This window comes from Megascapheus bottae, chromosome 21, assembly GCF_031878675.1.
Source record: "Megascapheus bottae isolate mThoBot1 chromosome 21, mThoBot2.hap1, whole genome shotgun sequence".
NCBI classification, from domain to species: Eukaryota; Metazoa; Chordata; class Mammalia; order Rodentia; family Geomyidae; genus Megascapheus; species Megascapheus bottae.
Genome location: NC_143529.1, coordinates 12,538,214 through 12,564,018, shown reverse-complemented (window position 1 = coordinate 12,564,018; position 25,805 = coordinate 12,538,214). Strand labels below are relative to the sequence as shown.

At 41.3% G+C, this 25,805-nt stretch overlaps 1 protein-coding gene and 1 pseudogene across 1 annotated transcript in view; both read left to right on the top strand.

Annotated features, from left to right (window-relative positions):
• Window positions 1–20,966, top strand: part of Raph1 (Ras association (RalGDS/AF-6) and pleckstrin homology domains 1) — a 78,750-nt gene extending 57,784 nt beyond the window's left edge. Inside the window, exons 7-17 of the mRNA XM_090354667.1 lie at window positions 2,210–2,287; window positions 2,654–2,813; window positions 4,104–4,225; window positions 5,330–5,395; window positions 6,985–7,128; window positions 9,309–9,419; window positions 13,669–13,767; window positions 15,412–15,532; window positions 17,694–17,836; window positions 19,858–19,933; window positions 20,895–20,966. Coding sequence (XP_090210793.1) covers window positions 2,210–2,287; window positions 2,654–2,813; window positions 4,104–4,225; window positions 5,330–5,395; window positions 6,985–7,128; window positions 9,309–9,419; window positions 13,669–13,767; window positions 15,412–15,532; window positions 17,694–17,836; window positions 19,858–19,932 — 1,119 coding nt within the window. The 3' untranslated portion in view covers window position 19,933; window positions 20,895–20,966. The remainder of the gene's footprint in view (window positions 1–2,209; window positions 2,288–2,653; window positions 2,814–4,103; window positions 4,226–5,329; window positions 5,396–6,984; window positions 7,129–9,308; window positions 9,420–13,668; window positions 13,768–15,411; window positions 15,533–17,693; window positions 17,837–19,857; window positions 19,934–20,894) is intronic.
• A 123-nt stretch (window positions 20,967–21,089) lies between these two features.
• On the top strand, window positions 21,090–22,769 carry LOC150048663 (ras-associated and pleckstrin homology domains-containing protein 1 pseudogene; annotated as a pseudogene).
• Window positions 22,770–25,805: the final 3,036 nt, after the last annotated feature.

The following is a 25,805-nucleotide window of genomic DNA, read 5'->3' as shown; positions in this document are numbered from 1 at the left end:
AGTGCCAAGTTGATTTGTTCAGGTTTCACTGTGTAACCCAGCTTGGCCACGGACTCATATCCTTCTCTCTCATCCTCCCAAGTGCTGCTATTACAGGAATGTACCGCCACTCTGATTTACTTTGTTTTAAAGATCAAGGCCTTCATTTTTTGAGTTTAAAAAGTTCTTTTCTATATTTTGGATCATATTCCCTTTATCAGTTATGCCTTTTGCAGATGTTTGTCTTCCAAGTCTATGGTTTATGCTCTTTCCTGTTAATTTTTTTTTTATATCTTCTAATTTTTTTTTTTTTGTAGGTCATGGGGCTTGAACAAAGCATTTCAAATCCCCCTGTACTCATTTTTTTTATAAAGCTTGGTAATTTACCTAATTATTTTTCTGATTCTCAGTTTTAAAGAGTTTCAGTGATAGCAGTTTAGTGTTTTCACTTGTAGCCTATTTTTAAAAAATTACCTTACGTTAAAAGGTAGTAAGTATATTTCATGGTTCTGTTTATTTGCATAAAGGATGAAAGGAATAAAATGATATCATTTGTTCCTTTTTATATTAGTCTCAATTGCACAAAAAAGATTTTATTGGGATATTTCCATATATGCATATAATGTATTTTGATCAGATTTCCCTTTATCTTTTCAAAGTTGGCTTTATTATTTTATTATCATGGATGTATATGTAGCACCTCCACTCTATTTGATAATTTAATCTTTTAAAGGAATTCATCTAAATCGTATAAAAACTTAGCCTCATCTTACACTTCTGTTGTTCGAGAGAAAGTCCTTTGTTCTCTGCTTAATTGGGTTCACAGATAAAATTTCCAGACCTTGGTTATTATGCTAATTTACTGGCTCCCGTCATTGAAAGGGATCAGATTTCTGGCAAATAAGCTCACTGCCTGTCCCTAAGCACAGTTTCTCTGTTCCAAGGAGTAGAAAATAAGCTCGAAATGAGAGAGAGGCAACCTGGAGTATCAATTAGAAAGGAAGCAGTTTATAAATAGGAAAGTCATCAGAATTTAGGTGAACAGAAAATAAATTTTTAAATGTGTTGAGCTTCTGGTTTTAGCTCAAGAATTTTTAGTCTTTTATAAAGAAAAATACATGTGTTATGGGTTTTAACAACAGTCTAGTTAAGATCAAAATTTACTTACTTAGTTTTTTTTCAAGTGGAGATTAATGCTGCAATATATTATGGCCTATTGCTGGAAATTACAAGTAAGTACAGGTGTTAGTGTACTATTATTTGTTGTTTTTAGAAAAAAATAGACAAATGGTTTGCTTTCATTTCTTTATAATTTTTACTGTTTGTAAAGATTTCTAAAATACCAGTTACTAAATTAAGTTATTTAGAAAATTATATTTGGTATTTAAAAATCCTTATCAATTGGTAGAAAAACTGAATTTATTAAAATAACATCATTGTGTTCTATAGCAGAGTAAAACTTAGGATATAAAACAGCCTCTTGTTTGTATTAGTATATTAATGAGAGTACCTACATTTTTAAGGTATTTTTATAGGTACAAATAATTGGATTTTGCTTTTGCTGTACATATGTATGTGATAGTGTTATATTGCTGTATATATGTTTGTGATATTGATTCCAAACCTAATGCAAAAGTGTGCCATACTTGAAAGGGCATATAAATTTAAAGTTCAGAGGTTAGGTAAGTGTAGGCAGTCTCACAGATATCTTCTATGCATGCATGTTTTCCCATTACAGACTTTGAAATTTATCTGTTTTATATTGATAGATTAGCTTATTAAATATTATATCACAGATTTCTTTCTTTTCCTTGGAAATACGGGCTCTAGTCTTGTAAAATATTTCTAAGACTAAACCTGTGAAAACATTTCTTTAAAAAAAAAAAAAAAGGTCAAGTTTTCTGAACAGTTCTTTTTTAAAAAGTATAATGTTTGACCTAGTGGTAGAGTGCTTGCCTAGCATGCATGAAGACCCAGGTTCAATTCCGCGGTACCACATACATAGAAAAAAGCTAGAGGTGGTGCTGTGGCTCTAGCCTTGAAACCCAAGGACAGTACTTTAGGCCCTGAGTTTAAGCCCCAGGAAGGGGGAAAAAAAAGTATAATGTATGTAAATATACTATGTTATATCAATGAAATTCAATGTTAGGAATATCCTTAAAGATAAAAGACTTTTTAAATATTGTCATTATCTTAGCATTAGTTTATCTGAAACGTTTTATGTCCACAGGAAGAACAGGCAGCAAAATTGAAGGCTGAGAAGATCAGAGTCGCGTTAGAGAAAATTAAAGAGGCACAAGTGAAAAAGGTGATATTTGTCCCATTGACTGGCTTGGAATTTTTATCCATTTTATGAAAAATTACCTTACTTATATGTTTTCCTCATCTACAGAGAGGAGCAATATTCCTACATATTTTTTACATGTAGTATGTTTTGAGCCCTTGTTTCTAATTCTCAAAAGAATTATCTTAACGGAATAATTGAACACATTATATATTTTTTAAAATTCTTACATTAATTTAGATGGATACTTAATTTCAGCCTGTCTTTTTTAGGATAAAGTTTTAATTTATATTTCAATACACTAATCATAATACTGTTTGGTATTGGAAAAATCATTTTCTAGAATGCCACTCTTTGGTTTTCATATAATTTCACTCTTAAATATTACAGCTGGTGATTAGAGTGCATATGTCTGATGATAGTTCTAAAACAATGATGGTGGATGAGAGGCAGACAGTGAGACAAGTGTTGGATAACCTGATGGACAAATCCCACTGTGGTTACAGTTTAGATTGGTCACTAGTGGAAACCATTTCTGAGTTACAAATGGGTGAGTAAAGTCAGTGCATCTATTGCTTATTAACTTCTAAGTCATTCCAACAATCTCATATCAGTTGAAGCACTTTGAGTCATCTTTATATTTTTTTCCTATAAACTTTTATGGTAGTATTTTATTATTTGGCCTACATTGTTTTTTTGAAGTCATTCATTTTACTCTTAACAGGGTTACACAATAGGGAGAAATAGAGAAGATTTCAAAATTATTAAAACTAAGTTTTTTAAGGTATCCAGATACTATTTTATTCAAAGAAGAATGGCATAAATTTATGAATTTTCTAGACTACTATATTTTATTTATTGGTACTTGTACTGAAGTACTTTCAGGGAAAACAAAAAAAAAACCACATCAACAATTTCAGACAGTAAGTATCTAGATTATATTCTTTAGCATATGTTCAGTATATAGAACATGTTCTATATTCTGGGAAATTAGTAAATATACATATGTTTAAAATTAGATAATATTGCCAGGCATGGTGACTCACATTTGTAATACTAGTTGCTCAGGAAACAGATCTGAGAATCATGGTTCAAAGCCAGCCCAGGTACTAAAGTCCATGAGACTTTTATCTCCAATTAATAACCAGAAAACCAGAAGTGGTGCTATGGCTCAAGGGGTGGGGCAGTAGCCTTGAGCTGAAGAGCTCAGGGACAATACCCAGGCCCTGAGTATAAGTCCCATAACTAACAAAAATAAAATAAAATTAGGTATAGCCGGGTACAGTGGTTCATACCTATAATCTTAGCTACTCAGGAGGCTGAGATCTGAGGATCACGGTTCAAAGCCAGCCTGGGAACTAAAGTTTGTGAGACTCTTAATCTCCAGTTAACTACTAGAAAACTAGAAGTGGTGTTATGGCTCCAGGGTAGGGTGGTAGCCTTGAGCTGAAGAGCTCAGGGACAATGCCCAGGCCGAGAGTTCAAGCCCCACAACCAACAAAAAATAAAAAGAAATTAGGTAATATTTCTGGATTATGGAAGAAATCATCTTGCAAATTTTTTTGAATGGTGAGAACCAAATGCTGTTGGAAATGTTTGATATCAAAGTTAACAAAATGCAACTTATGTTTTATGTTTTATTTTTAAGTATAGAATTCAGCTAACAGCTGAATAATTATGCAAATTATAAGACTATATATTAATTGTATGACCTTTGTTATGTCATTTTACATTACTAGGATATGTTCCTTGTTTACAAAAATGAGAGAAAACCAGGTAATCTGTATGGGTCAAAATAATAATTTCAAAATAATGAAATATTGATATTTTGGGGGGACAGAGAGAATCTTTGAAGACCATGAAAACTTGGTTGAAAATCTTCTCAATTGGACAAGAGATAGCCAAAACAAGCTTATATTTATGGAGCGTATAGAAAAATACGCACTTTTCAAAAACCCACAGGTAAGACTGAATTTTTTTAATGCATCTTTTTATTCCATAACAGCTAAGTTTATTGAGTTGCAAGACTGATAGTCTTCTGATTAGAACATTATACCGGAAATCCCCATGGAAAATTAATTACTACTACTGAGGTGGAAAGTAAGCTAGGGTGCAGGCGATTCCCAGTCCCGCAGAGCCAAGTGAGGTGGCCCTGGGGGAATCAGAAGTCACTCTAGGGTTTGCACTTGGTAAATCTAGAGCTGTGTTGAACCCATCTGCTTATATGACATTTGTCATCTCAAAAAAGGGAAAACAAATCATTATCAGCTACGTGTCAATTTGATGCTTTGTCTTTACTTCTTTTTTTCAAACTTAAAGAAATCCCAGTAGCCTTGATTGTAAGTAAACTAATATAATATATGCTACCTTGATTTATTTGACATCTTTCCTTATTCCAAAATAATGTTTGAGTTAGTACTTCCAAAAACTTAGACATTATTCTACATTAAACTGGTAGTGAGAAGAACAGTAGCAGTGCTGAAGTGGTTATTCTTCAGATTCCATCATCCCTTTTTTTTCCTGTGAAGAATGCAAATATTTTTATTGGGAACTGAAAAATAAGTATCCTAATGATCACAGTTTAGGTTTTAGTAAATCAAGCAAATGAGATTATAGTCTTACTGAATTTGGAATCTTTTAAAACACCAGAGAACAAATTTAATTTATGTTGAATCCTGCTTACAGATATGTTGGCTCAACATATTTAAAAGACTTTTAACTTGTTATCCCTATTCATTTGTAAACTTGTGCAAACTTTAAATATATCCTTCATGAAATATGACAAAATATTGTCAGCTTTGCATATAATAATGCCACCTCAAGATGTGGAAGAAGGAAGGCAGTTCATGAAATAAACGATGGCACGTCTATAGGTAAGGATAGGCTAGTGTTGAACATTTTAATGATGATGATGTCCAAACAGTAGGAGCTTTTTTGAAGGCATATTTTCCTCACTCCATGCCAGCACAGGCACCTAGAGTTTCTATTCCTCTAAAAGTAGTAATATATGCATTTACATCAAGTTGGTGAGTTTGTCCTTTAACTTTCATTTCATTGTGTTTCCAGAATTACCTTCTAGGAAAAAAGGAAACAGCTGAGATGGCCGATAGAAACAAAGAAGTGCTATTAGAGGTATAAATCCCCTCTTCCTTTTTGACATATTTTGAAATTAAACCATTAGACACCTTTTGAAACCCACTGTGTCAGTGCTCCATAGTATAATTACAAACATAAATGGAGAAGCATGTGTTCATTAATAATACGGAAGAGGTCAGCTTTGGGAGCAGGTTAGGCTACTGGGAAGCTTTTTTTTTCCCCCCTTTTGGTTGTGGGGCTTGAACTCTGGGCCTGGGTGCAATCCCTGAGCTCTATTTGCTCAAGGCTAGCACACTACCACTTTGAACCACAGCACTACTTCTGCTTAGTAGGAAATAAAAGTCTCAGACTTTCCTGCCTGGGCTAGCTGTGAACTTCAATTCTCAGATCTCAGCTTCCTGAGGAGCTAGGATTACAACTATGAGTCACCAGGCTATCTGGTTATTCTTTGTTGTTGTTGGTGTTGTTGTTGTTGTTTGCCAGTCCTGGAGCTTGACTTCAGAGCCTGAGCACTGGCCTTGGGCTTTCCTCAAGGCTAGAACTCTACCACTTGAGGCACAGTATCACTTCTGACTTTTCTATGTATGTGGTACTGAGGAATCAAACCCTGGTATTCATGCATGCTAGGCAAACACTCTACCACTAGGCCAACCTCCTGGCCCAATGGTTATCTTTTAATATACTAGATGTTTATCTAAATGAATGCAGTAGAATTCAAAATGTAAGTTAATTTATATGCCTGTCAGCATCTACTATTAATTTTTTTTTAAAGGACTGGGGGTATGGCTCAAGGCTCAAGGTTACAGTACTTGCCTGGCATGTATAAGAACATGGGTTAAATTCTCAACTCTAGAAATCTAAAAAAGAAAAACACAAAAATTCTCTTTGTCCAAATAAATTGATATATGTTGTAAATTTTTATTATACAGTTGCCATATTGTTTTTCCCCCTTTTTTTCTCAAATTTCTAAAAAATTATTTAGTTATTTATTTAGGTTGGCCATGGGGCTGAAACTCTGGGCCTGGGCGCTGCCCCTGAGGTTTCAGCTCAAGGCTAGTGCTCTACTACTTGAGCCATAGTACCACTTCTGGTTTTCTGGTGGTTAACTGGAGCTAAAAATCTCATAGACTTAAGTGCCCAGGCTGGCTTTGAACCGCAATTCTCAAATCTCAGCCTCCTTGTAATTAGGATTACAGGCGTGAGCCATAGACACTGGGCTTGCTTTTTTACTCCATTACCTTTTCTTAACAAATAATCTGACTCAGAAAAAAAAGAATCTGGTATTTATGCTATTTCTGACATTTTTATTGATGCTGTTTAGAAGTATAATTAAATACTATATGTAATTCATTTTATTTTAGTCTTGTACAAAGCAATGTTAAGCAGAAATTCATTGGTTAAAAGCTCATTGTGTTTATGATGAATTTTTTTACTTATTAAATATTTTTAGCATTGTCATAATAATTCTAAAATAAACTCATGTGTTTAAAATACAAAGTTCTAATTCAGGAAGAAGCAACGTTTTGATGTAGAGTATGATATAGCTCAAAGAATTGTATACACCAGTTTTTGTCTTCCAAAATCCAAGGATCATAAATCTTTTCTAATCCTTTATTTTTTTAAAGGAATGTTTTTGTGGAAGTTCTGTGACAGTACCAGAAATTGAAGGAGTCCTTTGGTTGAAAGATGATGGCAAAAAGTCTTGGAAAAAGCGTTACTTTCTCTTGCGAGCATCTGGTATCTACTATGTCCCTAAGGGAAAAGCCAAGGTGTGTCCCTTCTAGCTTAAGAGCCTCCCTTATTGTGCTAGTTTTCTTCTCTGTCTCTGTCTCTGTGTCTCTCTCTCTCTCTCTTTCTTCCCTCCTTCCACTCCCCTCCCTTCCCTTCTCCCTCTCCTCCCCATCCAGGGCTTTAACTCTGGGCTTGGGTATTATCTGTGAGCTCCTTTTGCTCAAGGTTAGCACTCTACCACTTGAGCTACAGTCACTTCTGGCTTTTTCTGTGATTTAATTGGAGATAATAGTCTCAAGGACTTTCCTGCCCAGGTTGGCTTCAGACTGTGATCCTTAGATGTCAGTTCCTGAGGAGCTAGGATTATAGGCATGAACCTCTGGATCTGTGCTGCTAGTTACTTTCAGTTAGTAGTTTCAGCACAGGTAGAGCAGACTGACTGAAGGGCTTTGTTACTGTCTATTATAAAGAAGGAGAAACTTGAATTTTTCACTTCTGATCACTGAACTAGTTATCTGTTTTCTTACCAAAACTTAAATTGTGGTTTTGTTATTAGGGCTTTTACCAGTTTTTATTGTTTTTTGTTGGTGGAGAATAACTTCCTGGGATTACAGCCCTATCAACCTCAAATAGTATGTTTAGTTTGATTTGGCTGTAGGCCTTGTAGGCATCGGCAGGCACTGGTTACTTTGGAGCTACAATCTCAGTCTTTTTTGCCCTTTCTGGCTTCCATCTTTTTTTCTTTACACTCTAAACCTGTCGAATTTTTTTAAGGGGATGTACAGAGGCGTTAGTTATGTAAAATTATGTAAGTTAGGTAATGAGTACATTTCTTTTTGAACAGTGCCACTTCTTCCCTCATTCTCTCTCAGTTTTTCACTTCCTGGCTCTACCCCATCCCCAACTTATATGGTTCATTTTCTACATAGTGTCTAGTGAGACTACTGCTACGTTTGTTTACCCTTTGTCCCATCATTTCGGGATCCCCTTACCCTCCCCAAGATAGAAAAACTTACAGAAACAATATGGAAAACAAAAACAACAAGGGAAAAATCAAAATAACAACAAAAAACCCCTCTTGTTTCCATTTCTTGGAGTTCATGTGGATGAGCATCATTTTGTATGATAATGTGAACATAGCTATTGCACAGTTGTGATCCTCTCCTCAGAATATCCCCCTTTGGTCTCACTCAGTGACTGCCTAGAGTCCTGTATAATTTTTTATGTCCAAATGTACTTTTTGTCTCATTGTTCCAATTTAAAGGCTCAGAAATAAAACCAGAGAGTCATAACCCATGGGAAATTGTGGCATCAAACATATGGCTTAGTAGTGGGTGCTGGTCCATTTCTTTCTGAATTAGAAGATAAGAGGTCCAACTAGTAGTAGGCTCTGATATAGTATAATACTGACCAAATGTTGTATCCTATCACAAACTCCTCTGAGTTCTGCATTCCATCCTCTTTCTCCTATTAACTCCTCTCTACTTAAGTCTATGTATTTCTTTCAAACCTACTGAATAGCAATCCCTCAGTTTGAAGGACTAGAAGCTAGTTCTTACTAGGTATGATTTGTCCACAAGCTCTTTGCCCTGAAGCACTGGTAGTCACCTTGATTGTGCATCAGTTTTCAGCTTTTCTTCTTGTCTGGCTTCTATCTTAAATCCTCTGCATCTCAGCCTTATGAGCAGCCAGGATTACAGGCATAAGCCTGTCTATAATATGAATCACATGTCTTAGTTATCACTTTTGTATTTATTTCAGGTTAGGACTACGTTATGAATTTCAGAGTGTAGTCTACTCTTACAACATTCATGGACATAAATTATTTCCCCCTTTTAAGTGATGAGAAAATTCTTAGTTGAGAATTGAAATATGTGTTGTAGGCTGAACTACTTGACATTTTCCAGTTCTTTCCAGAGAGCAATGTGTTGTATTTAATATACCATAATATCTTTAAAGTGGGATTTAGAATGTCAGCAGTCCTGAACAAGCCAGAATTCATTATGAATGGCAAAATAGTAAGAAAAATTGACTGGCATTTTTATTTCATTGAGGACTAAAGAAGATACCTTTATACAGAATTTTATTGTCTTTTTCTAATTAGAAGTAATTTCTACTTAGTGAAATTTTTATTCTCAACTAAAAACTACTGCCAGATATGATATTTGCTTGTTTGTGTGTTATTGTTAATGCAGTCTTTTGGATATTTTTGCCTCAGGTGTCTCGGGATCTGGTGTGCTTTCTCCAATTGGATCATGTCAATGTTTATTATGGTCAGGACTATCGGAACAAATACAAAGCACCTACAGACTATTGTCTGGTGCTAAAGGTAAATGTATACATCTCTTGGGTAATTTTAATTGATGTCAAATATAGGTTATTGCTTTTTTTTTGTTGTTATGGGGCTTGTACTCTGTGCCTGGGTGCTGTCCCTGAGCTCTTCAGATCAAGGCTACCTCTCTACTCCTGGAGCTACATTGCCACTTCTGGTTTTCTAGTGGTTTATCTGGAGATAAGAGACTTACATTCTTTAGTGCCTGGGCTGGCTTTGAACCATGATCCTCAGGTTTCATCCTCCTGAGTAGCTAGGATCACAGGTGTGAGCCACCGGCTGTTTATTGCCCTTTTAAGAATAGTTTGAATTACTATCAAGTATACTGTTTTCCCTTAATCCTATAGATTGAAAAGGATGTGACTGGGTGTACAGCTTAGATAACACGTGGCTAGCATGTGCAAATCCCGGGGTTGGCTCCCCATCACCCGGAGGTGCAGGTGGTAGAAGGATATAGCAAGCTATTCCACAGCTAAATGTGAGCCAGTTAGCCCTAACTAAATTAACGCAATAATGAAGTGTATGCTGATTATAAACTAAAGCCATAAGATATATTTAATTTTAACTTTGAAACTCTGGTTTAACCGTAGGCATATTTGGGCTGGGAGCATAGCCTAGTGGTAGAGTACTTGCCTACCATGCACAAATCCCTGGGTTCAATTCCCTGGTACCACATACACAGAAAAAGCTGGAAATGGTGCTGTGGCTCAAGTGGTAGAGAGCTAGCTTTGAGAAAGCTCAAGGACAGTGCCCAATCCCAGGACTGGTTTAAAAAAAAAAATAGGCTTATTTTAGACAAAGCTGTATGTAGGACACATGTTTTGTTTGGGTTATTTTTCTGTTCTTACTCATCAGAGCCATCAGAGGGCACTATACTCAACCAAGTTCAAAATCAACTGTCATCTAGTCCAGAAATAATTTTTGTCTTATTTCATCCAACTATAGTCATGATAGTCCCTGGTATCTAAGCAATTATCAGAAAATTTTCATCTCCTTTAATCCAGTTTTTAACCCTCTATTAATTACATCTGTACTTTTTTTTTTTTTTTCAGGGGGTGAGGTCATGGGGATTAAACTCTGGGCCTGGGCAGGGTCCCTGAGCTCTTCAGCTCAAGGGTAGGGCGGTAGCCTTGAGCCACAACCCCACTTCCCATTTTCTAGAGATTAATTGGAGATAAGAGTCTCACAGCTTAGATCTCTGCCTCCTGCGTAGCTAGGATTATAGGCGTAAGCCACCTCGCCCAGCTATCTGTACTTTTGAGAAGACATTTTTTTCTGGTTGTTGTTTTTGTCTTGTTTTATGTTGGTTTTGAGTCTTTAACTCAGAGGCTGGGCATTGTCTCTCAACCTTTTATGGGGGTTTAAAATGAAATTTTGCTTATTTTTGTCCTGGTACTAGGCTTGAACTCAGAGCCTTTTACTCTCCCTTGGCTTTTTTCATCAAGGCTGGTGCCTTATCACTTGAGTCATAGTTCCTTCTCTGGCTTTTTGGATAGTTACATGGAGATAATTATCTCACAGATTTAGCTATTTGATCTGGCTCTGAATTGGAATTCTCTGGCTCAACCTCCTAAATAGCTGGAATGAACAGGTATGAGCCACCAGTGCCCAGCTCTACAGTGAACTTTTAAATGAGCAAGCAGATGTGTAGTTTATAGATACTCAGATATTTTTAGTACATTCCAGGATATTATCTGGAATCCCAGTGTAGAGAGGTATGTGAGAGGGTAAAAGATCCTTGATGTGTTAATAAAAATAAAACCCATCTTTTCATGTAGAAAATCTTACATGTAGAAGCCACATGGAAACTCAGGAGGTCAGCTGCTAGATTGGACAAACGCCTACTTAACATGTGCAGTTGAGAATACCTATAATGTGCCCAGAAGATCTGGGCATATGATGATGCATATCTGTAATCCAAATACTTGGAAACTGAGGCAGTATAAGCTCAGCCTATACTCTGTGTGAGAACTTGTCTCAAAAACAAAACAGGTCAACAATAGAGGGCGAGTATCATGATAATTGCTGAGAGTTATCATGTGGCAGTGCCTTTGAGAAGCAGGAGAAGAATCTTTTCCAGCCTTACTTGTCTGGAAAAAGCTCCATTTGAATCAACTAGTTTTACTTCTACATGGATGGTGGCCTCTTTAAGGCCAAGGAGTTTTTTTAGATTGCTCTTCACTATATTCTAAAACTGAGGTGAAGCATGTAGCAAGTATTTCTTGGTAGATAAATATTTGGTGAATGAATAAAAATGAGGTAAAATTCCTCTTCAGTTTGTAGAAAAATATACACTCCTTTACCTATTCTCCTTTGCTCTTTCAAGATTGCTATGGCCTTTTATGAGAGTGAGATTTAGTATGGACAAGGAACATGTTCCAAGAAGGGACCCACATTTCCAGGAAAGAAAACTATTGGTATCGTTTCATTACTAACCGTCTGTTGTTGAAAGTGTTATTATTTAAAACTTTGACTGTAGGCTTCAACAAGAAAGTTGGCTGGGAGGACTCAAAGGTCTGACCTAAATGGTAGCATGCTTGCCTAAATACAAGGCACTCTGTTCAGTTCCAAGTACTGCCAAAGAAAAGGGGAGAAAGAAGAAAAGTCAGTTGACCTTGGTGAAAATTATGCTATAACCAAGGAGCTGACTTTTGTAAAGTACTGAATAAAATACAGTAAATGGTTTATATTGTTTCCTATCACTACAAACTAGTGACTAATCTGTAATTGCATATACATAATATATATAGGTAGCCATCTGTTTCTGATGCACTGAGAACTCACTCAGATTGCTTATTTTATTGTTCCCATTAGTTTCCACAACCAATAAATGGGTTAGGAAGTTCTGGAAAAGCTAAAATCTTTCAAAGTAATTGGAAACTTTCTTATAATGGTACATACATTTAAGCACTTTATCAAGTAAAATAGAGCCTTTGTTGTCTTTTTTTTTCTTTTTTCTTTTTTTTTTTCTTTTTTTGTCGGTCGTGGGCGTGAACTCTGGGCCTGGGTGCTCTGGGCTACCACCCTACCCCTGAAGCCACAGCACCACTTCTGGTTTTCTAGTGGTTAAGTGGAGATAAAAGTCTCATGGACTTTAGTGCCTGGACTTTAGTGCTAGGGCTGTCTTTGAACTGTGATCCTCAGATCTCAGCCTCGTGAGTAGCTAGGATTACAGGCATGAGCCACCGCCCCCCAGCTTTCATTGTCTTTTTTAATGACTGAGAAGAAGAGTAATAATAATTAATCATTACTCTGAAACCCAGCATGATTTAGACCTTTCTTCCTAAGGAGTTTATTCTTTAGGCCCAGTATAATTACAATAGCCTAAATCTGTTCTTAACACTCAATTTATGCTTAAAGTTACATCATTCATTCCCATCTAACCCTTAGCTGACAAGGACACTCGATTGTTGACGTGAATGATGCTGCTGCTGGAAAGCTGCTTGGCCCATAGGAGGGTGCAGGCTGTTTGTACTTTGGCAGAGGGAATCCTGGGAAGGAGATTCTCAGTCCCCACCACAGCGTCTGGTGTAGCCAGGGACTCCTGTCTCTGGTGCTAATCTGTGCTTTGCTGTGGGCCACTTACCTGAGAAACACTGGAAGCTTCTCTCATGGCCCTGTTTGGCATTTCCTGAAGCCATTATTTCAGACACTTCAAAGTAAAAACATTCCTTTCCCTTTTCATAGACTTACACATTGAGAACTCTGCCTGCTTACTCTTTTTTTTTTTTTTTTTTTTTTTTTTTGGTGGGTTGCGGAGCTTGAACTCAGCCTGGTTGCTATCCGTGAGCTCTACAGCTCAAGGCTATTGCCCTACCCTTGAACCAAGCCCCACTTCCCATTTTCTAGAGGTTAATTGGAGGTAAGAGTCTCAGGTCCTTTTGTGCCTGGGCTGGCTTTGAACCTCGATCCTCAGATCTCAGCCTCCTGAGTAGCTAGGATTACAAGTGTGAGCCACCGCACCTGGCTGCCTGCTTACTGTTGATGAACGTTATAATTGGATATTTGAGAATTTCCCAATGCATAGATTTACTTTAACTTAGACATCTTGCCCTAACATGTAACACAAGTTTTATTTGCAAAACTATATGTAGACTCTATTTTGTTTAGTTATGACTATGTAAGATGTAGGTATTAGTTGGCCCTTAAGAGCTGTAACTTACCGGGGTGTGTTTAAGCTTTGCTAGAGTTTGGATTTCTTCAGTTCTTTAAGATATTCACTTGAATTTTGCCTTTAATCTTGCAGCACCCACAGATTCAGAAGAAATCTCAGTATATCAAATATCTTTGTTGTGACGATGTTAGGACACTGCATCAGTGGGTCAATGGAATCCGAATTGCAAAGGTATGCTTTTTGTTGGGTTTGATAAGAGAATCTGAGTGTGTAGGTTTGATTGTCTCCACAATTCAAATTGTTTCATGTTCATAATTTCGCTGTTTTCTTAAGCCTAGCTTTCATGTTTGTTCATTTGTTTAAAAAAAAAAAAACAATCGAGGGCTGTGTACTTGCTAAGCAGACTGTTGTACCATATGAGCCACACCACCAGCCCTGTTGTTGTTCAAGTAGGAGCTGGTGCGTTTTTTTGCCAGGACCATCTGGGGTGACAAGTGCACATACTGCCCAGTTTGAGATAGGGGTCTTGACAAACCCACATTGGCCTCAAACCACAACTGTCCCAGTCTGTGCCTCCCAAGTAACTAATATTACTAAGTTTTATTTGTCTGTTGTGGGGCTTGACCTCTAGGCCTGAGTGCAGTCCTTGAGCTCTTCAGCCTAAGGTAGTGGTAGTACTCTACCACTTGAGTCACAGCACCACTTCTAGTTTTCTGGTGGTTAATTGGAGATAAGAGGCTCAAAGACTTTAGTGCCTGGACTGGCTTTGATCTTCAATCCTCAGATCTCAGCCTTCTGAGTAGCTAGGATTACAGGCATGAGCTACTGGTTCCTGACCATAAGTTTTATTTCTTAAATGTTTTTTTTCCTTTTGATAGAGAAAATAAACTTTTTCTTTTTTTTTTTTTTTTTTGCCAGTCCTGGGCTTGAGCTCAGGGCCTGAGCACTGTCCTTGGACTTTCTCAAGGCTAGAGCTCTACCACTTGAGCCTCAGCACCACGTCTGGCTTTTTTTTTTTTTTTCTATGTATGTGGTACTGAGGAATTGAACCCAGGACTTCGTGCATGCTAGGCAAGCACTCTACCACTAGGCCAAACTCCCAGCCCGAGAAAATACTTTTTAATCCATTGGTATTTATGGAAAAATACTGCTGTTAAAAGCTTTTGCAGCTCAAAATATTTTGGCTTGGGAGAATATATTACATCTATATAAATATTTAGCAGAGGAGAATGCAAGAAAAAAAAAGAATTTTTTTTCAATGCTATATTTAAACTCAGAGCATCAGCAGAAACATGATAGTTAAGTGATCTACCCCAGAGTTACACCTCCATCCTACAAAATAAATAAATAAAATTATAATTAAATGAATTACTGAATTCATGATTAACCAGATTCAGAGTAATATTCTAAATAGTGCTGAGATTCTGGCCTAATGAGGAATTTTGGAGGAAATACATTTCTTTCTTTTTTTTTTTTTTTTAAATGGGTCATGGGGCTTGAACTCTGGGCCTGGGCACTGTCCCTGAGCTCTTTCAGCTGAATGCTACTGCCCTACCCCTTGAGCCTTAGCACTAGTGATTAATTGGAAATAAGAGTCTCATGTTCTTTAATGCCTTGGCTGACTTTGAGCCTTGATCCTCAAATCTCAGCCTCCTGAGTAGCTAGGATTACAGGTGTGAGCCATTGTGCCCAACTGGAAAGACATTTCTTTATATAACTGTTAGCTTCCTGCTGCTCTTCTACAACTAAATAAGAGCAGATTTATTAAACACTTTTTGGAGTATTATAGGTATTAGTTCAAACTGAGTTATTACATAGAACTATGGTCCTTTCCCATCTCACCCTTCAAATGTGATCATTTACACCTCTATTCAGTATGGGAAGCAACTCTACCTGAACTATCAAGAAGCCTGGAAGAGGACAGAGTCAGCCTATGATTGGACTTCTTTATCCAGCTCCAGCATTAAATCAGGATCTAGTTCTTCCAGCATCCCAGGTACTTAAAAATGCCTCAAAACACTATTTTGCTGTCAACTATTAGACCTATTCATTTTAACTTGTCTCTTAAAAACCAGAGCCATACCTAATTTCTAAGTTTTGGTTTTTACCAAAATTGTGAAAAGGTAATATCATTGAAACAGGAAATCATTTCTGTAGACATAAAGAAAGCTAGGCATTTAGTTGTTTATATTTACTAAGTTTCTTCAAAACTCACATATATTACTAAAATAATATGGGATTAAAAAGTGGTTTAGGGCCCTGGAGTTTGGCCTAGTGGTAGAGTGCTTGCCTAGCATGCACGAAGACCCAGGTTCGATTCCTTAGTACCACATGAATAGAAAAAAGCTGGAAGTGGTGCAGAGGCTCAAGTGGTAGAGCTCTAACCTAGAAAGTCCAAGGGCAGTGGTCAAGCCCTGAGCTAAAGCCCAGGACTAGCAAAAAAAAAAAAAAGTGGTTTAGGGAGATGTCTGAACTCAAAAATCCATGCAGAGCTTCTTGCTTTCACATAGGCTTCTGGACAACTGAGTGAAATGGGAATACCAGAACTTCAGAACCACAGTCAAGGAAGCTATTTAGGTCATCCAGATTTCTAAAGTGACCTTCAGAAGGGGCTTTCAGATTCCCACATGCTCTAAAAAGTATGCCATTTAAACTTAATGCTTCTTCTCTTTCAGAATATTCTCTGAATGATATCCATATCATTTAAAAGCACAATGTTTTATTGATTTTTAAACTATATGACTTGACTTCCACCTTTTTCTTTGGCATGTCCTGTGCACTCCTTGGGCTTTCTCAAGGCTACAACTCTACCATGTGGGCCACACTACCACTTCAGGCTTTTTTCTTTGTATGTGACCAAAGCTGGAACTATCTGAGCAATAAAATATATAATGTAGTATAAGATTGTGACCCATGTTAGAAATAAGTACCATGAGTCCATTCTGCTATAAATTATTAAATAAATCACATATCCCAAACAAAAGTTGTCCAAATGATTGATGTAGATACTTCCCTCAAGGAGGTAGACCTGACTCTCTCTTCCTCAAGTGTGGGTGCACAGTGACTTACTTCCCGAGAGCAGCTTACTTCACAGTGCAGAGACCTGAGGAGCTACGCTTCAGCCAAGTAACCAAAATCACTACCATGATGTAAAATCACTACCCTTGATGTAAGGTGATGAGAGTGAATTCTTCCCTGTGGGCTTTTCCTCCCCATCTCCCATTGTCTGACAGACCAATACTCCAGGGACACTCTGCAAAATACTTGACCAGTAGTCTTTCACCTGGCCTCCTGCATTGCTCTGGCATACTCCTCATCATGTTATTTTTGAGTATGTAAGAGATAAAATCAAGTCATATAGCTTTTAAATCAACAGACAATGAAAAAAATCTGCTTGTAGATGATACGGCCATTATTCAGGGAACATAGTTATCTTACCTAACCTACAGTCCAAAGAAATACTTTTTTTTCCCTCAGCCCAGATAGGAGACAGGTACACTGTGTGTTCAACATCACTCCTTCTTCCCTTTATTTTCCACCCTTTGCCATGGAGTCCAGCCTGCAGATGACTCTTACCCTGTGGAGCCAGTACTTAAACTTTTAGGGAGCACATTTTATCTTCTTACTTGGACAACAGAACATATTAATTTTTTGGAAAATAGAAGTGATCATCATTCTTAGGTCTGAATCAATAAGTTGTAACTCTGATATGGCCTCATAAGAGCTGATAGTGAAGTCTGGATTAGAAATTACTTACTTGTTCATTATAGTTCATTTTTATTTTATATAAGATAGTCCAAAACAATTGCCTTGCTGAATGTTGTTTTACCCAGATTTATCTGATTGTTTCCTAGATTCAGAGTAAATACTATTGATAAGAATAATACAAAAGTGATGTGTATAGTGTAGTACATTTTATCAGTATTTTTCTTTAGTGTTATTAGTGTATTCCTTTAATAAAATGTCAATGCCAATAATAGAAGACCTTTATTGTAATTATCACTCTCATGGGAATTATTCAAAGAGTAAAGATTTCCTGTAGTAAGTAGAAAGTACTGGCTGTGTTTATAATGACATGAATTGAGTAAAAAAATTACAGTTGCATAGTCATATTGTCAGAAAATACTGTTAATAATCTTTAAAAACAACTGTTTCAGAGTCTCAGTCAAATCACTCCAGTCAGTCTGACAGTGGAGTTTGTGATACGCAGCCAGCAGGCCACGCCCGGTCCCAGAGCATCGTGAGCTCCATCTTCTCTGAAGCCTGGAAACGAGGCACTCAGTTGGAAGAGTCCAGCAAGGTAAGTACTAATTTAATTTACTTAGGGAAATCCATAGTATTACGGAGTTTAATTTGTATCTTTTTAGATAGTTGAAATATAGAAAATTATTTCAGAGAGAGATAATTTGACTTCCCTTCAGAAATGAATGTTTATAAATGGACTCTAATTACCTACACTCCTTTCCCAGAAAAAGGTCACTGTCAGGCACTGGTGCATGCATGTAACCCTAACTACTAGAGAGACTGAAATCTGACAATCTCAGCCATCCTGGACAGGGAAAGTCCATAAGACTCTTACCTAAAATTAACTACCAAAAAGCTGGAAATGGTACTGTGGCCCAAAGTTGGTACAGCACTAGCCTTGAACACAATTAGGTTGGGAACAGTGCCCAGACTTTGAGTTCAAGATCTGGGAATGACCCCCCCAAAAGTGCATATATATACACATACATATGTGCACTTATAAGTGTCCTGAAATTTTTAAACATAAAAAAATTAAAATGTTAAAAATTTATCTTCCTGTTCTTTTCATTGGCTGGGCCAACACCATGTAGTGCCATTGAGCCTCCTGAAACACATTTCAGAGAAGCTGCTTGCGGTTCTTTCTCTTTTTTTTCCCTAGTGGTTAATTGGAGATAAGAGTCTCATAGACTTTAGTGCCTGGGCTGTCTTTGAACTGTGATCCTCAGATCTCAGCCTCCTGAGTAGCTTGGGTTACAAGCCACCATGCCTGGCAAGAATCATTTCTTTTTTGAAAAAGGGCATTATGTGAGGTGGGTTTTTTTCCCCAAATATGTGACAGTCTAAATTCAAATTTATCTATTTAAAAGTTTGGATTCTTGAGCTTTGTGTGATCGATTATTCAGGGATACTAAAAAATGAATGTAGTGCTGGGAGTCTGGCCTAGTGGTAGAGGAGTTCAAGCCCTGGGACTGGCAAAAAAAAAAAAACAAAACAGAATGAATGTAGCTCAGCACTGGTGGTACATTCCTGTAATCCTAACTACACAAGAGGCTGAGATCTGAGGATTCAAAGCCAGTCCAGGCCAGAAAATACATGAGAATCGAAACTGAAAATGGCCCTGTGGCTTGAAGTGGTAGAATACTAGCCTTGTGCTTTTTTGGCTTTTGTTCTAGCCTCACAGTTGACCAGTAAATAAATAAATAAAATGTATATACTGCACTAGAACAGGAAGTTCTGTGAATCATTTGAAAGACACAAGAGTCCTCCCTTAAATAGCTTTCGCTGTATAGAACAGGGCTTGTCTTGGCGGTGTTCTACAGCGCACACCACTTGAGCCTGCCTCTCAGGAGGAGTAATACCCCTGCCTGCACTGTGGTTCTTACCCAATAACCATTTCCATTTTTTTTGTTCTTTTTTTTTTTGGGAGTCACTTACACAAGTGAGATTTAAACATAATCCTTTTATTAAATGTATTCCTTAATTTGCACCGGTAGTTGCCAAGTATGTATGGAGAGAAGGAAAGGAGGAGGCATTAGTTTCCTAGTGTTGAGAGGTAGAGCTTCCTTCAGAAATAAGTGTTTGAGAATTGATTCTAATGATGTAAATTTCCAGAACACTCTTTACTCTTAAGAACACTCTTTAAAGAAATAATTCTTATTCCTCCTTTTATCAGTTTGAATGGCACTAGTATCGTCAAATTATTCTTGAAAAGCTGGTCTACATATTAAGGTGTCTGAACAAAAATCCTTTACCAAATTACTGATGGCAAGATCCATATACATTTTTGGTTTTAGAACCACGTGCTTATGACCGGAAAGCCAAGGCTTTCCAGTATTCTGCGATTAAGCAAAAACTGAGACAGGTCTAGGAGTGCACCTGAAGCTCCAGCGCTGGGAAAGTGAGGCTGGCCGTCAGGCTACGTAGAGCTCCAGGCCACCAGCTGCATACTGAGATGCTTGGTCAAAAGAAAAAAAAAGACATCAAGTCCCACAATTGCAGTTTCAGCAAGAGTGAACCCGTGTTGCGCAGTGTCCGTTTGTTCCAGTCCTGACCCCTCTGTTTCTTCTGTTACCTCAGTCTCAGGTGCCACAATGGAAGGCCAGCACAGCTAAGGTCTGCACCCCTGAAGCAGCCAAGACAGGGTCAAGTTAAGGTCAGGGGCTACTCTCTGGGAACACATTAACTCCAGTGACTTCTATAACCAATCTTACAAACTAATGCTCTTACGTTGATGTGTCATTTTTGAAGTAATGTGTGAATGTCCTAATAAGCATTAGAATTCCGCCCTGTCATTGAGCCTGAGTTGACTAACCTAAGCATTCTCTGTATCAGATGCCATCATAACTGAAAACGATGGTCTGCCTCATTTCCTCAGCTTGTTCACAGAACTGAAAAGCTCTGTAGTACACCAAGGGCCCTTCCTTCCCTCATGCTGGGAATATCTGAGCCACAGTCATGGAGCTGCAGACTCCATGAACTAATAAGTACGGGGCCCAGATGGAGTGATTGACAGGCGGCTGGCAAACTGGAGCTCCCATAGTTTGGTGCATTTCTTTTAGCCTTCCAGTTTCCTCTTCATTTTATCTGACTTTTTTCCCTGTGATAGTTGATCTTTTGCTGCAGTGTTGATAAAGTATTTCTTTATGTAGTTTTCCAGTAAAGCAAATGTAAAGAATGTCTCCCCCCCCCCCCCCCCCCCCGCCGCCACATGGCAGATGCAAGTGTGTGTGTGTGTGTGTGTGTGTGTGTGTGTGTGTGTGTGTGTGTGGTGCAGCCCGTTCACTCCTGTGTGACTGTGCACGTCTAGCGCCCACCCACACTCGCGGGAGGCTTTGAGTATCCCATCCCAGCCAGAAGCTCCCATGAAATCCTGCCCTAGCCTCGGGAAGGAAGCCACCACCCAGGAAGCTGCAGAGGCTTTGGCCGGGGAGCTGGTCAGGGGCTCCAGAGCGAGCCGCTGGAGAACAGTGCTGGGTGGAGCAGTCTCCTCTGTCCTTCTGACATCCACAACCACTGTGTCTGTTTCGTGCATGCCCCGGACCCCTTGCTTCTCCATTTACACCAAGCTCACCTCTAACCCGCGCTGTTTTCTCTTCCCTCCCTCCTCCCTTTAGGCCAGAATGGAATCCATGAACCGACCCTACACGTCACTTATGCCTCCTCTGTCCCCGCAAACTAAGACCGTCACCCCTTACACTGCTTCACAGCCTTCCCCTCCTCTGCCCCCCCCTCCGCCCCCTCCGCCCCCGCCCCCTCCGCCCCCGCCCCTCCCCAGCCAGTCCGCACCTTCGGCCGGCTCGACGGCCACGATGTTTGTCAAGTACAGCACCATCGCCCGGCTGCAGAGCCAGGCCGCGCAGAGCTCAGGGGCGCTCTTCAAGGCTCCGCCGCCCGTGGGGGCGCAGCCAGCGGCCGTCAAGCCTCAGATCCCGGTGCCCCCCAACGGAGTGGTGCCCCCGCCGCCCCCTCCCCCGCCGCCCCCCACCCCCGGCTCGGCCATGGCCCAGCTGAAGCCCGCACCCTGTGCCCCGTCCCTGCCGCAGTTCAGCCCCGCGCCCCCTCCGCTGAAGATCCATCAAGTTCAGCTGGGCTCCCCGGCGGCGCCCCCCACCCCTCCCCCGGCGCCTCCCGCCCCCGCAGCCCTCCCCCCGCAGGCCCCCCCCAAGCCTCTCCCCCCGCCAGTCAGTGCCAAGACCGGGCCGCCCGCGGCCACCCAGGCGGCGGCGGCAGCGCCTGCCCCCGCGCCCCCGGTGAAAAGGCAGCCCTCCTTCCCGGGCTCCTGCGCGACCCCCACGACCCCCGCGCCCCCGCCCACCCTCCCCAAGCAGCAGAGCTTCGGCGGGAAGCCGCCGCCCTCGCCGCTGGCGCCCGCGCCCTCGGTGGTGAGGCAGATGGCCAGCCAGTTCCCGCCGCCCCCCACGCCCCCCGCCGAGGCCCGGCCGCCCGCCGCCCCGCAGTCCCCCCCGGCCGTGAAAGCCAAGCCCAAGTGGCAGCCGGGCCCCGCGGCCGACTTCCCGCCCCCGCCCCCCGAGAGCAGCCTGGCCTTCCCCCCGCCGCCGCCGCCGCCGCCGCCGCCGCCGCCCGCGCCCGCCCAGGACAAGGGCGGCTCCCCCGGCAAGAAGCCCCCCGGCAAGACGTCCAGCCCCGGCGGGAAGAAGCCGCCCCCGACCCCGCAGCGCAACTCCAGCATGAAGTCCGCAGAGCCGCCCGAGCCCAAGAGGCCGTCGGTGGACAGCCTGGTCAGCAGGTTCGCGCCGCCCGCCGCGCCCGCCTCGGGCTCCCCCGGCAGGGAGGCCGCGCCGCCCGCCACGCCCCCGAAGCCCGGAAAGCTGCACCTGTCCGGCGTCCACCTCCCCGGGCTGGCCCAGCAGGGCCGGGGGACGGACGAGTTCCCCTCGCCCCCCTCCGACTCGGACTTCCCGCCCCCGCCGCCCGAGGTGGAGCTGCCCCTGCCCCCCATCGAGATCCCCGCCGCCGCCGCCTTCTCCTCCTCCTCCTCCTCGGGAAGCTCGACCCCGAAGGTGGCCGTGGTCACCCCCCAGCCGCAGACCTGGGCCCGGGCTCCGTCGGCCAAGAGGGCGCCCCCGCCCACGCGGCCCAAGCGCCACGACAGCACGCGCCTCACGCTGGCCGAGGCCCCCGAGCCGCCGGCGGCCCCCGCCGCCGTCGTCGTCGTGCCCCAAGTGCCCACCTCCCCCAAGCCCAGCCTGAGCGTGCAGCCCGGGTTCCTGGCCGACCTCAACCGGACCCTGCAGCGCAAGTCCATCACCCGGCACGGCTCGCTCTCCTCCTCCCGCCTGTCCAGAGCCGAGCCCACAGCCACCATGGACGACATGGCCCTGCCCCCCCCGCCCCCCGAGCTGCTCTCCGACCCACACAAGGCCGGGCTCGGGGGCACTCACATTTCAGGCTATGCAACGTTGCGGAGGGGGCCCCCTCCCGCGCCCCCCAAGAGAGACCAGAACACCAAGCTCTCCCGAGACTGGTAGCGGCCCCCAAACTGTTCCTGGCCGTCCCTCATCAGTTCTACAATCAGCTCCCCAGCCCCTGCTCGGCAGGTGCTCCGAGCCTCCTGCTAGGTGATGTTAATTCAGGTAGTGTCCGCCTCCGTGTGTGTACGCGAGCGTGTACGCAGAGCTAGACAGATGTGTGTGTATATATGTGTGTACGTCTGTGTGTGTGTATATAGGGACAGAACGGAGAGTGCTTCTATTTATTCCCTTCTTCTGATCGGAACGTGCGCTTCCGTGCGTTTGCGGTGGAAGAGACGTAGAAGGGGCTATGTGTTCAGTCTCGTGGTTTCTGTTGTCTCTCACGTGGATTGGACCAAAAAAAGAAAATTCTGATTGCTCTTAGAAGGCATTTTTCTAAGTGTCTGTCCATGTGCAGCTTATTTGTGCATGTTGTATAATTAAGAAATAGATGCATAAAGTGCTTCTCCTCTGTTGGAGAAAGCCACCAGAATGTTTGGTGTGTCTGTATAGGGCTTTTGTGTTTGTTTTTCTTTTCCCCCAGTTGATTGGAGTTAGAACTTGACTGAGATTTCGATGCTATTCTATACATTAAGGGGCACTTTAAATCAGGAAAATCTCTCAGCTTCACAGAACGGGTAACTAGTACAGAAGGGGAAAATATTCAGATATTGTACGTGGCTGTCCATAGAAAATAAACCCCCGGCGTAATCACCTGCTCCAGCTGCAGTGCTGCCACTCAGATGTAGGACGAGTTCTCTGAACAGGTAAGCGCTCTGCCTACAGTTCGTACTGAGTAGTTTGAGAACTGTTTTACGAAGCTTCATCACCTTGGCTTCCTGACCTACGAAGATGCACAACAGTATGACTGTCACACGCTGGTCTTGTATGTCTTTAGCTCGCAGTTCTTATAGTGTGTGTGTGTAGGTAGATGTTGATACCTGTGGACAATCGCTGTATGAAACGTACGTGTGTGGTACCCATTGTGGTCATTAGGAAACAAAGTCGGCTTCTCCAGTCCCTGTCTTTTTTGTGCATTCCTGTCTAGGAGGGGAGTACGAAGACAAAAATCCTGGGCCTGGTGTCACTGAATCGGGTTGTTTATGGGTTTTGTGTAATATGTAAGACCATGAAAAGAAAGAAAATTTAAAAGAAGGCTTTATCCAAGGCCACTAGAAGTGCTAAGACTTTGCTGGTTGTAGACAGGTGTTCAGGTTACTAGACAGCATAGTATGGCAGCAGAGTGCAATAAGTGACATTGCATATTATGCGTGTGGAATCTGCTCTGATGACACACTGTACTTCTATATACTTTACGCTTTTATGTGCTTTTCTTTTCTGTGACTTTCCTTGTCCATCTCTGATAGTGAATTGTTAGGAACAAAATGCTGTCTTGTAAAGCTGACTGTCCTGGCAATGATAATACACTTCTGGGGAAGCCAGGAGTGGTGCTGAAGAAATGGGGCACATAAGTTGTGCTGTGTATGCACGGTGATGTGAGTGCAGCTACTCCCAAGAGCTGAGGGGCACCTCCCTCTCCGCAACTCAGAGACCAACGCACCAGTCCTGTGGTTATGGATAATAAGAAAATACACGGCATTGTGAACCTTTTTTTTATTCCTTGATTTTTCAAGGTTATTTTGGGGGTCCGTTGTTCAGTTTTGTTAGGCTTCATAGACTTGGGAAGTGACCATTAACACATCTGCATTGGGCATCTAAACATGCACGGTAAATTGAGTAACCTTGGTACAAGCTGCCAGACTCCACTGGGACTCAAATGAATTAATTTCCCAGCCTTCTACCCTGCTTTGTATTTCGAGCCACCATACTTGTAAGGTAGACTTAGAATATGTATCTGCTTTTCTAACTGTTCATCTCTAGGAGTTCTGAGGTTGTTTTTCTTAATTACCTTTTAATGAGGGAAAGTAGTTATTTTCCTTCACTTACGTTAGACCTCCACACTGATAGCCATGTGGCTTTCTTGATCTTCCTTGAATTCATCCTGAACCACTGCTGCTAGTGTATTTTCTTGCACACTAGTGTAGTGATGCTGAAAGAGCATGGCCAGCCCGGGACCAGGTCCTTTCTGCCCCCAGCCCAGTGGTCCTGAACAACGGGCTGCTTCCAGAGTTCTCCAGTGATGGAAACTGTTCCTTTACAGAAGAGCCCAAAGTGACCCTGTATTAGTTTGGGGTTTTGTTGAATGTAACATTGCTTTCCCTGGTATTACGTGGTAGTTTCATACTTCCCGCGTTCTCTGGTGTGTTAATGTCACTCCTGCCAGACAACACTGGTTACTGTGCCTTCTTTCACTGCCTTCTGCTCAGTAGTTCCAGCCCATGTAGCTTCTTCAGGCAGCAGAGAACATCTGGAGAGTTCACTTGGTTTTACTGGGTTAGCCCATCCTGCTATTGACAGTGTAAATAGGTGCCTAGGAGAGAGAGATGTTGATTTGCGTCATCAGTGACACTAACTTTCATTATAGATAACTTCAAAATTGGAAGGACAGATCTGTCATTGCATAGTAAGGTTTGCAAGAGTTAACTTAAGCATCCAACTATTCTGTATTGAATTTTACCAGCTTGGCTTTTAGTACTCAAAATATTTTAAAATACCTGTTTTTCTTATATGATATATAACTCTTACTTGGGAAGAAAAACCAATTTTTTTTTTTTTACAGATATCCATTTAACTGTAAGTGGGCTTTAAAACAAATTCTGGAACTTTTAAAAACGAGAACAATAGGATCTTATGAAAATGAATTTTTGTAACATTTCAAAATTTTTCAAAGCAATGCAATCGTGTTCTTATGGTTCTGGAGCATCAAGGTGCACCTGCCCACTGACGCTGAGTCTTGATGCTGTGTGGGGTCCCCTCTCTGTTTACCTTGTTGCTGTAAATAATGCTGAGTTAGTCAGGCAAGTTAAAATTGAGAGGTCTTCCAGTAGAGTGCTATTCCTAAGATCAAAGTTAACTGTAGGAACTGGAGATCCAGTGTGAGTTTCAGATGCTGCCGTAACCTGCCATAAACTGCTAATCTTGTGTCAAGGATGT